At 45.3% G+C, this 14973-nt stretch overlaps 1 protein-coding gene across 34 annotated transcripts in view; it reads right to left on the reverse strand.

The window, feature by feature from the left end:
* The window catches only part of LOC124195902 (plasma membrane calcium-transporting ATPase 2-like), a 44897-nt gene that overhangs the window by 22755 nt on the left and 7169 nt on the right, over positions 1 to 14973 (reverse strand). For 20 of the 34 annotated variants that reach the window (XM_046590553.1, XM_046590540.1, XM_046590565.1 and 17 more), the window contains exons 3-5: positions 3413 to 3519; positions 2944 to 3271; positions 483 to 668 (exon numbers count right to left, since the gene is read on the reverse strand). In XM_046590553.1, coding sequence (XP_046446509.1) covers positions 483 to 668; positions 2944 to 3100 — 343 coding nt within the window. In that variant the 5' untranslated portion in view covers positions 3101 to 3271; positions 3413 to 3519. Of the gene's footprint in view, positions 1 to 482; positions 669 to 2943; positions 3272 to 3412; positions 3520 to 3617; positions 4043 to 11440; positions 12204 to 14973 lie in introns of those variants that run through there. The other 14 variants (XM_046590547.1, XM_046590535.1, XM_046590559.1 and 11 more) reach the window with 8 other exon arrangements.

Raw genomic sequence — 14973 nt, forward strand, 5'->3', positions numbered from 1 at the left:
CCTTTATTATTATTTCATCCTTTTTTTTTATTATATTTTTCTTTTGACTCTCTTTCTTTTCTTGTGTGCCATCTTCTCATCGATTCTAGTCGAGATCTTGATCGTCCAAGAGGAGGAGGGCTCAGAGATCTATTTCAAGCAGCCTGTGCTGCTGCTTCTGCTACTGAGATGGATTTTTTGGGTTGGTTGTTTTATTGCACGACCTCTTTAGTTGCGGGCGCTCCGTGACGGCTAAAAAAACCCCAAAACGGAGCCAAGCTCCGGCCATATTACTCTCTCTCGCGCGCGCGCATGAAGTGCAGCATTCACGTCATTTTTTTTTCTTGCTTGCCATCATCCCTTGCAAAAGAAAAAAAATCCCCCGCTTCACACACACACACACACACACACACGCGTATATAGAAAGAGCATTATTTGGGAGATGAGAGAGGAGAAGAAGAACACACGGTCGAGAGAAGGGGAGTTGGTATGTAAGTAATTACCGCTACTGGAAGGAATGAAAGATAAAAGTAGTGAGACGATGGCGGCCACTTCGAGGATGATGAGGGTGACATCTTGCAGCGCTTCCCACACCAATCTCCAGAAGGTCTTTGGCGGCTTAGGTGGGATCGTGTTCGATCCGAATGTTTCCCGCCGATGTTCGATGTCCTTCGGCGAACCGGATAATCCTGTTATCAACAACAAACAGATGAAAACAAATCTATCCGCCAAATATGCAGTACATGAATATGTATCAACAAAGGACGGAGACGGGAAAAAAAAAGGAAAAAATTGAGCATAGAGGAGGAGGAATAACAGACAGATAGAGAAAACATGAATAATCCAATTCGACTACAATAGCGACAGTCTGGCACGCGTGCAAATACATCATCCATTATTCCGGTCGGGGCTTTCCCCCTGTTTTCTTCTTCTTGTTCTATTATCGATTCAATCCCTATGAGCTTGATTAGTTGATCGAATTTTCGGACACGTTGAGGCACAGGCAAGTGAAGCGATGAAGAAGGAAAAAAAAAGGGCAAAGGAAAAATAGAAAAAGAAGAAGAAGAAGGGCAACGAGTTCGTTACAGGGACCGGAATGAAAGCCAGCACGTACTGTCTGTCTGTCTCTTCTTCTCTGTCTCTGTTTGTGAGCAATAATCTACGGCTGCCGCAAATAAAAAGCGACACACAGAGAACACAAAACTTCCCAAATGGGCAAACAATTCTCTGGTTAGAGAAAAGAAAAGAAAAAAACAAACAAAAATCAAGTCGAAAACAGACTCACACGACCCGCTTCACATATTAAATAAGTGAGTTTGAGGGGCACAGCCGAGATCTTGGAAATTACGGAGTTTTCTCTCTCAGTTTAAACAAGAAAAAAGAAAAAAGGGAAAATTGATATTTGCTGGAGGGCTCCTCTTTTGAAGGCGTCGATAGTGACGCGGCAATGACGTCAATGACGGTTAGGTAGGCGGAGCTTTAAAATCAAGGAGGAACCTGACGACGGGGCGAGCGCTTATGATGGTGATGTAATCATCAAACTTTGAAATGGTAAACCCCGCTGCACAACAAATAACCGTAAAGGGCAGACGAACGGAAAAGAAAAAGAAACGTTTGCTGTTTGATTGATATCAAATAAACCTAATGAAATTCCCTCTCTCAAAAGTTTCTTCTTCGCTACTGAAGTACTTCCTCCATCTATGGCAAAACCCTCGACACACACACACATACCAACGGTCAAATTGGTCAGAATCGGATCAGGTTTCGCAAAGACCTCTTGGCCGGTTGTTTAACCGATCCCAGCAACATAGCCCTCGCACTACACTATCACCGGCTGTTTGTCCACTTCAAATTTCTCCCTTCGTATCCGTCTGGGTCGATGGCGCTCTCGAGTTCTTGTGTGTGTACCATCTAATCTTTTTTTTTTTTATTATTATTTCCTTTTTCCATTTTTCCTCTCTCTGGCGTTATTATTATTTCTCTTTCTCGTATACACTTTTCAGTGTACACAGAGTGCATTGTGTAACCCTTATTTGAGTTGGCCCGCCGTGACGCGTTTCACTCACCGTTCGAGTATCGGAGGAGCAAAGAGCTACACACACACACACACACAGATAAGGCAGACACAACAACAGAGAGAAGAAAAAGAAGAAGCAAGAAGAAGCAATGAGAAAAGACTTTCTATATCGACCGGGCCGGGCCAGTCTAGCGGGTAAAAGAGGAACGAATGGGCCAAGACAAGACACAGCTAGCTAGGATATATATATAAGAAACAGAAAGAGAGAGAGATAAGAACTGAGCTAGCCTTTTTTTATTATTTATATTTAGGGAAACGTGCCATTAAAGCGACGTCCAATAATAAAAAAAGGAAAAAAGAAAGGGCGAGGATTGGGAGTCGGGGGTGACTTTTGTCAATGGCGGGTGTTAAACTGCGAACGAGTGCGATAAGAACTAGCGAGGCCACCCTTAAAAAAGAGAAAATGTAACGGTGGACAATAAAATAAAAAGGAGAGCGCAAAAAAAAAGTTGTTTAAGTTTCACACCAGTGAAAATCAATCCAACGACATTTTCTGGACAGAAAAAAAAGAGAGGACGTGAAAAGAAATGGAAAAAAAAAGAAGAGGGGAATCGAAATGAGAAAAACCCTTTTGTGCAGACGCAACGAAACGGAACGAGGACATGCGAAAAACATGTCGACATGCCCCATCGTTCTCTTTCGTGACGTTTATTCCCAGCGCCAGCTGACTTGAGCGACATGACGACTTTTCCCTTCGAAATGGATATATATTCAATTCATTCCGTTTGGTTTTTTTTTAAATATCCCCGATGGAAAAGTAAAAAAAAAAAAAAAAAAAAAAAAAAACAGTATAATCAAAAGGAGGGGATAAAAGGATAGGAAAAATGAAGGAGCACGGATAAATGTTGAAAACTCGTTGGCAAATGTTATTTATGGGATTATTTTACCTTCCGTTGGTGAGGTGTATAGTTTTTTGCACAGCTCCTGGACTCCGCCATAATGACGCAATTGTTCTACGGCCTCGCTGCCCCGCAGCTCCATCACCTCTCGGAGCTGTTTAAGAGAAATCCCATACTGGGCCGGCCTTCCGTCCACCGTCGCCATCTTGATGCTGGGGGTTTTGTCCCTGGGAACTTTTTTTCTTTGGTAAAAAGGGTTATTGTGCGCGTCGCCCAACTGATCCTCAGATCAACAACAGCCAGAAGAGGGGTGGGAAAGAGAAACAGCTCCAACACTCCTCCAACGAATTTCGGACAACTTTCACCGATGACAACTCTGTCGTTCATAGAAAAACCAATTTGTAATTCATTTTTTTGAAATTCATACATATAAATAAGTAAAATAATAGTAATAGTATAAATAATTCATAGAGATAAATGATCAAAATTGATTAAAATGGGTAAATTGTTTCTATACCTCTCTTGTCAGACAGCGTCTCCAGTGAGGACTGAAGTACACAGATGACACGCGTTCACTCACGCACTCACACACATACGCCGGGCGTTGGCGTATTACATCACAACCTACAGACGTCAGAAAAAAAATGAGAGAGAGATATGAAAGATGATGAAATTACATTCCGGCTATGCACACACAATAAGATTTCGGGGAACACACACACTTTATATGAAGGGACGGATAAATGTTAATAACTTGATGACAAATGTAAACACACGATGAATGATGGTATGGAGGGGCCTAAGTAACGGGTGTTTACTGGGCCTCAATCGTTTAACTACTGTCTGTCGATCAGACAAAGGGTAAATCTCAAGGGGAGGATGAGAGGCTGTCAAGTAGCCGACGGGCAATACATTGTTGCAATATCGAAATCATCATAACAAACACACTGAACTCGAATTTTTTTAAAAAAGGGGGGAGAAACTCAATGACGTCAAATCCGGTCATTTGCATCAGACGAGCGCATCAACGAAAGTGTGTGGACTCGTTCCCCGCTTTTTCCCTTTTCCTTTTCCCCTCGACATTAAAAGTCTTAACGATTTAGAGACATGCTAGTACAGTCGTCGTAATAACAGTAATGATAGCGCTATACTGTCTAGTAAATAGTACGTGGCTAGGAGTAGCTAAGCTAACCGCCCCCAGCTGGGTCGGTCGGTTGGTTGGTTGCTCCATACCCTCATTTCATTTCGGATAAATCCATGACACAGACACACACACACACACGCACGCACGAACAACAACAAAAGTAGTACAGCAGTCTATGTACAGTGCACCCTCTCATGTGTAGCAAAGGCGAGGCTTTTGCCGGGAAATGTGTGTGTGTGTGTGTGTGGTCCAAATGACGTCAGAAGCGATTGGTTGGTTGGTTTGGCTTTGCTTGGTCGGGTATAGACTAGTCGGCTATAGCCTACGAGTTCGCTCGGCGCAACTCGCGAGTCGTTGCCAAAACGAGATAGAGCGCGCCCGGCCAAAAGAGGGAGGAGGAGGCGGCACAATACAAAGACGATGCCAGGAAATCAGGATTTTTTTTTTCTTCTTCCTTCCCTTCTTTCGTGGAGGGCGGGGAGTATTAAGATGCGGATGAAACGACCAATTGATTTTGTAACCGAAATCCATTCCCCTCTCTCTCTCTCTCTTCTCTTCAGCCCTTCCCACCATTTCTTTTCTACATTTTCGGCAACAAGACCCGGAGGAGATGGGAATGAAGGTACTACGAGAGACAAACAGAGAAAAAGGGATTTAATTCGATCAAGGAAAGAGAAAAAAAAAATAAAAAAAGATTTGTACACATCACGCCCACAAACGACGAAGACGATGTCGTCGACATGCAACAACAGCCGTCCAATTGGTAGACGATGAAATTCGTCTTCAAAGTGACTTAAAGTGCTCGTTACTTTTGCGAGAGTAACGGGAGATATCTCTCTCTCTCTAACCCAAAGTTTTGGAACATTACACCATTTCTCTTTTTCCTATTTCCTTCCTTCCTCCCGTCCGTCCGTCGGCCCGCCCGTCGGAGCAGCGATAACGAGAAAGGAGAGCTGCCGGCAACGCCCTATCTAACTGGAAATGACCCGTAGGAGCAGCATGACAGACATTAAATCAAACGAGGAGGCGACGAGTCACATTTTTTTTCTTCTTCTTTCTTCCAGCACAAGTCGCGGAAGGACGGCCAAGAAGTAGAGTAGTAGGCAGGGAATACTAAGTTGTTCGGTGAATATCTGCAGTGTTATCTTGTCACAATCGCGTATCACCTCCGACGCTCACGACCGAACGCAGAGAGAGCTAGAGAGTTGGCTCATTTCTTTTTTCTTTTTGGCTACGAGACGAAAGAGCCAAAGTGGGGAGTTGTTCCCTTTCCTCTTCTGCTTGACAAGATACGGGGGAGGGACATGAAGGGGATCGATGACAAATGAAGACAATCGCATCTGCCAAAGCCAAAGAAATAAAATACAGAAAAAGAAGAAGAAGAATCGAGCGAGCGAGCGAGCGAGGGAAAAAGAAACGCGAGAAAAAAGAGGAAATCCTCTTTCAAATTGAAAAGGGAACGTCTTCTTCGTCAAAGGAGAGATGAAAAGGTTAGAAAAGGGACGGTTGTTGGCCAGCTGCCTCCTCCTCCTAGCACGGAGGAGCCTCGCCTCCTATTGAAAACTCGTCGCTTTTGTCTCGCTTTCTTGTATTAGTGGCAGTACTTTGACTACTACGACGACCCACGAGAAAACGACCGTGCGAGGTACAACCACGAGTATAAAATGCGCCATCTCAAAACCATGAACCCATCATCTCTTCACTCGGCAGCAAACCTATTTGGCTTTTCAGGAGAAATCAAATAAAAAAAATCCTAACCTCTATTGGTTAGCCCTTGCAGCCGATCTGGAACCTAACCAAAACTCAAAAGAAAAAACCAACCCCCCCACCCCTCAATGAGCTGCCATCCACTGGCTCTGTCCTTTTTTTTCTTCTTCTTTTCGAGTTGCACAGAGACAGAGTCTTCTTTCTCTCTCTCTTTAGCCGGTGCCGACGACGACGTTGGGGCTGTGGGTAGGCAGAGGAAATGATGACTCTTTCCTTCCTTAGCATTCTCTCCGAATAAGCTTCAGGATGCGCCCGCAGGAAACTAGGAGCCATAGCAGCAGTAAATTGTGAATGTATTTATACAACTTTGGGTTTTCGGGGTTGGCCTCCTCCTCCTCCTACCCAACCGCCTCCCTGCGGCCTCCTTGGCTCAAGGAGATGGAAAAGAGAGAAATAATCATAACAAGTTCTTCGACTACTTTTTATTCTTGAGATAAGATTTCGCAGAGGACGGAAGGAACCAGGAGCAAAAGGAGCTACGAGGACACACACACGCCCAACTTTGCTGTGCGGAGTTAAAAGAGACATGGTAATCGATGACGAAGAGATAGTCGAGTCGGCGCGAACAACTCGACCAGAAAAGGAGGAAGAAAAAAAAAAGAAAATAAGAAGAAACTCGCGATCATCCATCACACAGCGCTCCTCCCCACTCTTCCAGACTACACTCTTTTTCTTCTTCATTTTTCCGCTTTTGTTTTATTTCAGACTCTTTTTTTTTTCTTTCCTGCGTCTTATACTTCATCCCTAAATCAAGAAAATTGCTAGCCAAAAAAAAAGTCTCTTGTTCCGATCCGACGGACGATGTATCGATACTCTTTTCTACTCCAGACAGAGCACCGCCACTTTGGACGGGCGGGATGGAGGCTTTGTAACAAATGATTCAGGGAGAGAAAAGTTAAAGGGGGCGAGAGAGAGACAGAGCCTAGCAACTGTATGTAATATTGAAGAGCCAAGAATCGAGGAGGAGAAGAAGAAGAAGATGGTGATGGTGGTGGGGGGTTTGGTTGAAGAGGCAAAACGCCCGGCAGCCATTTTGGACGTGAAGCATACATGGGAGCACGAACGGAGAGAGGGAGAGAGAGAGATCGTGTCACGAAACCTCCCACCACTACTGTACTAGCAGCAGTAGCTCCAGCGCTCTTCAATCGATAAAGAGGAGCTCCAGAGAGCTTCAATGCTTGCCCTTGAGAAAGAGAGTAGAGGAGAGCCAACATCTTCGACCGAGAAACCCCCCCAAAAAAGAAAAAGAAAAAAGGCAAAATAAGAAAATAAATCGTCGTTTCTTCGACGTGGCCGTCGAGAGAGTGAGCCACAAGCATCATAATGGATAAGGAGCGACGAGCGTCACGACTTTGGCATCTGCCCGACTCCACCCGAAAAGTCTTGTGTGTGTGTGTTTATATCAAGGATCGAGGGACGGGGGGTAAAGCAAATGACGGAACGAATAAACAAAAAAAAGAGGAACTCGATCAAACTGTCAAGACCTTGAGTCTCTGTCTTCTCCCTTTTACTCCCTATCCCAACGTCTACTAGGAACAAAAACAGCCAAGAATATGTCGCACCCCAAACACACACACAATGACTACGGAGGACTTGTATATCTTTCTCTCTCTCTCTAACTCGCTTTTTTTTGGCGATCCTTGTTTCCATCTTGTGAAATCCTCTAGCCCCCTACTTTCTGCCCGCCCCCTCCTAAGAAGCCATTTCCTCCTTGATGTCGGTGAGGCAAAAAGAGCCGGGATCGAAACGGCGCGCGCGCGCGCGCAGCCGGCAGAAACACACACACAACATCGACTAGATGTGGTGCCCGTCATCGAATCGATACTGTATTATGGGTGTGTGTATGTGTTTAAGACCCAAATCATTGGCGATAGTTGGATGGAGAATCAAATCGGCTCCAAGCCCTCCAAGTTCTTCTTCCTAGCTGCTACACACAACAGCAGACGGGCAGACACAAACTCCCTTTTTTTTATTTTTTGACTCTACAGCTTTTATTTTGTGTAGAGCTTCCTCCCGGGCTCTCTTCTTCTTTGGAAAATGATAATAAATATCTGTTCGTCGTCAGACCGGATGGATCAGGTCGGTGCCGATCCCGGTAAAGATTCAATTAGTTTTAATCAAAGACCTGCTGCTGCATTTGCTTTCTTCCCTATTGCCTCTCGTCATATAGTGAGGAAGAGGGGTAGGCCGGAGAGTTCAACCGGTCAATCGAGTCGGCATTGCAGTTTCCATGGCAACAGACTGGATACACCACTTGAAAAGACAAGACTTGCCCCAAGAGGAAGAAAGAAATCCGGATTACTTTTCTATTAGCTCTTTTCAATGGTCAATAGGCAAGCCCGAAAGAAGGTCGCACAGAACTGGAAGGAACCATTCAAACCTCCTCGACTTACTTTTAGCAAGAAACACAATCGTCCATCAGCTAGACGTCCGTTTTTGGGGCTTTTCCTACTCGTCATTTTTTCTCTATTTTTTTATTTTATTTGAGCCATTCAATGAGAAAAAGACTCCGCTTTTCCTCCTAGCCGGACAAGGCGAATCAATAACGTACAAGCTTCCCCTTTTTTTTCCCCCCTCTCTCTCTCTCTTGACATAACTCGACCCTATATGGCCTCCTTGGGACCAAACACCTCTCGTTGGCTAGAGCCGAACGGACTCGAACAGACGCCCCCCTTCGAACAGGCGTCTAATCCCGTGACGTCAGCGTGCTGCTGTCGATGACGACAGCGACAGGGGTCCTACTTTTTTTTCCTGTCCAGCTGTACATCTACATATTCCCACTTCTTATTTTTTTTTCCTTTTTTGTTTTTAGTACTCATAAAAGACACCTGGCGGGGCGGAATAGCTTTGACTGTAGGGTTTTTTTTTGAGCTTTCACGACTGTGGAAAGAAGAAAAAAAAAAGAAAAGAAAAAGAAATGCCTGGGGAGGAATGGGACACCCGGCTCACCCACGTTCTGCATGTCAAGTCGACAGACAAGGAAACATGGCGTCGTGACAGGCGCGTCAGAAAGCCATTGCGAGGGAAACGGCAAGGTTGGAAGCGATCCTTAAAAATAAAAAGATGACTGGAACATTCCGGCGATAAAAAATCATCGGCGACTAGAAACAAACAAAAAAAGAGCTAGAAGGAAGTGTAAAGACAGGTTGTGTTTACGTTAACTAGGCATCCAGGACGAGTGCACCGATTGCAGCATAGAAGCGCAACAGCTCCGCACATCAATCGAGTCCAGTCTTTTAAAGAAAAAAGAAAAACAGTTTTGTTGTCGTTTCAAAAATAACTTGGCTACGCTCTTTTCCCACGCAACGGGTAAAGAAAAAAGAAAGTGAAATAATTTCATTAGCCAGGTCCCCGAGAGCACCAAACAGCAGCTGCTGTCTTCTCCACAGTGGGGTGCCCCACTTGTCTTGTAGGTGCACACACACCGAAACGAGGCGAAAGTGTGAGGAACCAAAACGGAAAAAAAAAGAGGAGGAGGAGGTACGTTATTGGCGAACGAGGGTCTTAACTTCCGATCTAACAATAGAACAAGGCGCCCAGGAGCTGCGTGCAAGTTGCACCATCACTACCACCGCCACCATTACAGTCTCTATTTCGAATCCGGATGGATTTCGACGAGAGAGCGCACACACAGGGGCGTATGTCAATTTGAAAAACAAACAGCAAACTAACAACTAAACAGAAACAAGAAAAAGAGAGAGAAATAGAAAGGCGCTTAGAGACAACCCCGAGACAACGGGCGCAATAGGAGAGGCTGTCCGACTGTGGAAAAATCCAAAAGTAAACCCCCCCCCCCTCCTCCTACACCGTCCGTACCAGCCCAGCTGGGTATTAGATCCGGATCTCATCAACAACACGAGAGGCGAATGGAGAGCGAGGACATTCCTAAACGCAAGTTGGAGCATTCGTTCTACTCTGAACAGAAGCTCCTGCTGTACAATTCACCTTGTGTAAATATACACGAACTACTTGCAGCAGCAGCACACACACACTACACACAGTTGGGTGATGGGTACAAGTGTGTATGTTTGCGTGGGACTACTATACTACTAGGTCGAGAGAGAGAGAGAGAAAAAGAGGCACGTGCTAAAATACACAAACAAAATCCCAGGCGCGGCCTCCATTTACAGTGGAAAAGGACCGTGTCCGATAAAGGACACACAACACAACAACTTGTACTGCTTTGCCCGATCCCTGAAAGTTTTTCCGAAAAAGGATCGCCTCGGCTAACTCATCTAAACAATTGGGCCAAAAACACACACATATACAGACACCCCCACTCGGCTGGCTGGCTTAGAACTATTGTAAGTAGGTAAAGGAACTAGTTAGTAGGACTCTACTACTTGTTGTAGTGCTCAAAGTCTCAGCCGTGGCAAAGAGTTGCTCCTCCTTGTGCCTCACTTCCATTTTCCGTCTTGTCATCTATCCTAGCTCCGACATAACCTAGTGTGTGTGCGTCTGCTGTTGCTATCTTGCGCCTCTGCTGCTATCGTCAAACGCCAGCGAGAGAGGAGCAATAGCGGCGAGCGGTGCACAGGAACTTCAATTTGTTTGGCGAAAAAAGGAAGGAAGGCAGCCTGGAAAGGAAGAGAAGCTTGTGCATGTGTGTATGTGCCCTTTATTCTATTGCCGACACACAAACCAGTCTCCCCCAACTGTTATGACAAAGATAACAAGAACACTATAGCATCCATTTCGGCTCCAGCTCCAATTGTTTAACATGCGCTGGAAAATATACACACACACACACACACAAAAAGCACACATATGCGCCGTGAAGTCGCATACGGAGAAAGGCTTTTCGCTATTTTCGGGTTTTCATAGTCAATGCATGGAACTTTTTTTTTTCCTCTTTTTTATTTATCGGCAAAAAAAAGGGAAGGAAAATAAAAAAAACTAAAATGCCAAGAAGCTAAAGAGGAGCTGAACAGGCTAAAAATACTGGAAGAGAGACGGCGGGATTCGTGTGGTAAGTCGCACTGGTGTAGCGGGAGGGCAAGTCTGTCTTTTGAACAGGAGCCGACAGCGAGTCGGGTAGGATCTCAGGCAAAACGAAAAACGCTCTCTAAAAAAAGGAAAAATTTGCTGCCAAACGACGGCGGCATAGACAAAGCGAAACCAAGTTGGTTGTTTAAAAAAACTATTCCGTGAACTTTTCACTTCCGGTTTACTTTTTGTTTTTCTCCCTTTGCGCCAGTCGAAAAATTTGAATTGGAAATATTAAAAAAGAAAAAAAAAAACAGGAAAACAAAAAAAGGGAAAAATCAAATATAGAAAGGAGAGCAAAGTCGTTGCGAATTCTTGTTTGGAGGAAAAGAAATAAATTGGAGAGGATTACAGCAATAATGAAAAGGAGGAGGATAAAGATAAAAGATCCGGGAGGGAAATGAAAGAGTGCGCGCTTGCGTCTCGAGGGGACAGTTCTAACGGCGGCGCAAGCGCGTCGGTCCAATCGTCAGCCGGCACGTGACATCATCAAAGTTAACAAGAGAGAAAAAGAAAAAAAGGGTGGAGACAAAATGGCTGAAGAAGAAGCAAATAAAGTTCTCCAATCCCCAGCTCTCTCTCCGATAAAAAAGTAAAAACGGATGTTTAAAGAAACGGAAAGAATAGAAAGAGACAGCCAATAATTACAGATCAAAATGGGGAAGAAGAGAAACGGCGAATTTTCTTCTCTCGTTGATTTTTTTGTTTTTTAAAATTCGGTTCTCTCTCGTCGGCAATCCTATTTCGGAGCGCACCGTTAAGATGGACACTCGCACATGTACACTCACGCAAACACGCAACACGCTGAAAGTGCGCGCTCGCCGTTGAAAAAGTTTCGGCAAATTTGTTTTTGTGGTTCGGTTATCTAATTGTCGCTTTGAAAAATGACGCGATGGGGTTTGTATTTAAAAACCCGAGTCGGCGTGTAATCAGCGGGGGGGACCGACTGAACGGCACGGCACACACGCACTCACACACTCCAAAAATGCACAACAAAACTTTTAGATTTCTTTGACTTTCCCGTCTTGTTTTTCTTCTTCTTCTCGGACGAGTACATAGGGGTTGTAGAGGGCAGGGTAATAAGGAGAGGGGAGGAAAGAAGGGGGGTCCCACACGCGTAAACACACACACCGACACACACGCACCACAGCACGAGCCGCTGCCGGGACACACCGGTAGTGGGCAACGCTCGACCGTGCACTAGCGGAGCGGTGCTCGACGTCTTCTCCGGCTCCTACTCTTTCACCTACTCCTCCTGCTCCCCCACTTTCCGATGGCTATAGCTCTCGCTCTCACGCTCTCGCCTAGTCCAGCTAGCTAGCTAGCTATACACACACACACACTCGTTTCGTTCCTTTTTCCGCTTCTTCTTCTTACAAAGAGTATACTTGCACTGCCGACAAGTCACCAAACTACACCAGTCCCTCTGTGTGTGCGTGTGTATACTACAGCGTGCCCTGTACGGTGGCCTATAGGGTAAAAGGGACTTGTACCTCTCGTCCTCTGTGCTGCTGCTGCTGCTGTTACGCTCGACTCACGGCATACGCCTCCGTATCAAAGAGAGCTGTGCGCGCACTCAAAATATATATAAAAAGACGGACCTAAAAGAGAAACAAAAAAGGAAGACAAACACAAAAAGAAACGAGGAGGGAAAAGTAAAAAAAAAAAAAAGAAAGAATTACATAAAAGAAAAAAAAGTTCCAACATTTTTCATCCGGACGGATCGATAGAGCCGCCGCTGCCGACCGCCAGTCTGCGCTAGGTGTCAACTGAACTGCCCAGTGACGTTGGCGACTTTTTTTCTTTCCTTCTTTCTTCTTTGGCTCAGCTCTTTTGTATTTGTTTTCTCTCATCGTCTCTAGTCCGTATACTTTATACATGTGTAGTATTAAGTAGATACACCCCCCTTCACTCACTCGGCTCCTATCTCTACGCCATTCTCTTTCTCACAGCATCGGAAAGTCCATTAGTCCAAGTCCAATCTTGATTCTTGTATTGCTAAGGCCTATTTCCCACCGGGAATCGGCCGGCATTCCGCCCTTTCGTAATGAAAAATTTCGATACGATACACCTCCCCTTTTATTCCACACTCGGCTCTAAAAACAACCCTCTTGCCTCGGTCTACCAAAATGGAATGCCATTTGAGGTTGATCTCCCAATCCAATCCAATTCCCCCCCCCCCCTTTTGCATTGATGTTGTTGTTGTTGTTCTTTCCCAGTTGGCGGAATGTTGATGAGCAAATTTCTACCAGCAGGTCTACAATTTCCGACCAGCTTTAGAGAGACACTCTCTCTCTCTACGGACCCGCTGCTTTTGCCCAGTTTGGTGTATGGAACGTCCGAAAACTCTGGGCCGGCCCCGTCCGTTTTCATGCATGCGTAACGAGGACAGATGGTAGACTCACGAGAGCCGGGCTCGACCTTTGCCAGTTTCCGCTTGGTCCCACTACAATGTCCGGCAGGACGCGCGCACAAACACATAAGAACCCAGAGACATACACACATAAAGAGAGAGAGCAAAAGAGAGGGAAACTATAGATAGCAGAGAGAGAGAGAGACAAGAGGCATCTCTCTCCCGGGATCAATATAAATGCTAATCGTCCAGTCCATGTCGCTGTGCTTTTCCATGTTGTCCTCTACCTCTATTTTTATTTATTTTTTTTTTTTTGATTTTGTTGTTTGCGTTTGGGCGATTCCATCGTTCCTCCTCTATTACTCTTCCCGTCTTCTTCTTATGGTGGGGGGATTTTCATTTCTTGCTTGCGCTTCATTTTCCCTAGCTCTCTCTCTCGCTTGTTGTTTGTTTGTTCTCATTTCATCTTGCCCTTTTGTTGTTGGCAACCATTTTCTTCATGTTTCATTCACGACAATAGAGAGGAGAGGAGGAGGGGAGGGGACCAGGACATCGGGACGGGACACGACTCAATCCTGTCCCGTTCCCGGCCACAAGATGGCTGCCAACCGAGGAGACCTTCCCTTTTTCCTTTTCCTTTTTTTCTTTCTTTACCAGCATCGTAAAAATAAACTTTTTCCCCCTCTTTTTCTTTGACATTTACTTGTCGTAGTGAAAAGCGCCGCAATTAATAGCCGAGTCAAACGTCTAAACTAAAGAAAGGAATAGGATTTGAGAGGGAGAGAGACACGAGTTACCCGGATACGGCCCGGCATAATACCCCCACAGAGAGACCCAAAACACAACAAAAAGGCCTCGCACAAAACTTGCACAATCATCCATTATTCTCCGGGAACAACTCTCGTCATCATCCCCATTGTCAGGTCAGTGCGGTCCATCTGTGTATAGACAGGTGTGTGCACGACTTGCTGGTACGACTACTCTACTCTCTGTTGTTTTAGTTTGCAGACTCCCATTTGCGACAGGTGATCAAAAACAAACTGCATATCGATCCACGCCGACGTATGGAAACGATGTCGTCAAATGAAAAAGAATGAAAAAAAGACGCAACCTCACCGACCTCAAATCGCTCCCGACCACCCAAAAAATGCATTCCAATGTCATTTCCTCCAAAGAGTTAAAAAAAGAAAGGGTGGAAGAAGAATCCTTCCTCTTCCCCTTGTAACCAATAATAAAATGAAATAAAAAAATAAAGATCCCTCCCCAAATGTTCCGTTTCCTTCGTCCATCCATCTTATTTCATCTTAGCGAATAGAAGGAGGAGGAGGAGGACTAGGTCGGGAGTGGCGCGCGGACTCGCTTCTCAGGATCGATAAGAACCTCTTGCCACACTCGCTCAAAGGGAGGTGGGAGAAGGAGGGAGGGGGTTTAGACGATGGGTGGGGTTGTGGGAGGAATGGCGATGAGTTCTCGGGTCCTTTCAGTTCCTTGCCTTCATCTCTCGACGGATATTTGACATGTCGAAGAGAAAGAGAGAGAGAGTCGTGCAGAGCGGGGAGCATATACGAGCTCACGCACCAAACAGGAGGACGACAACACATTGCACAGCACAACAAATCAAAAAGAGCCCGGCAGCTCACAGAGCTAAAGGACCCCCGCCCGTCTTTCTCTCTTAGACTTATCCACGCCATATGGTTTAAGTGCTGGGACAGATCCATCATATCGTGTAAGGCAACCCTTCACTTTTTACTAGTACTACCACCGCTAGTCCAGTCCATTAATATTATTGTTTTGCTTTTCTTCTACCACACCACCCTTCTCTCACAAT

This window comes from Daphnia pulex, chromosome 6, assembly GCF_021134715.1.
Source record: "Daphnia pulex isolate KAP4 chromosome 6, ASM2113471v1".
Taxonomy (NCBI): Eukaryota; Metazoa; Arthropoda; class Branchiopoda; order Diplostraca; family Daphniidae; genus Daphnia; species Daphnia pulex.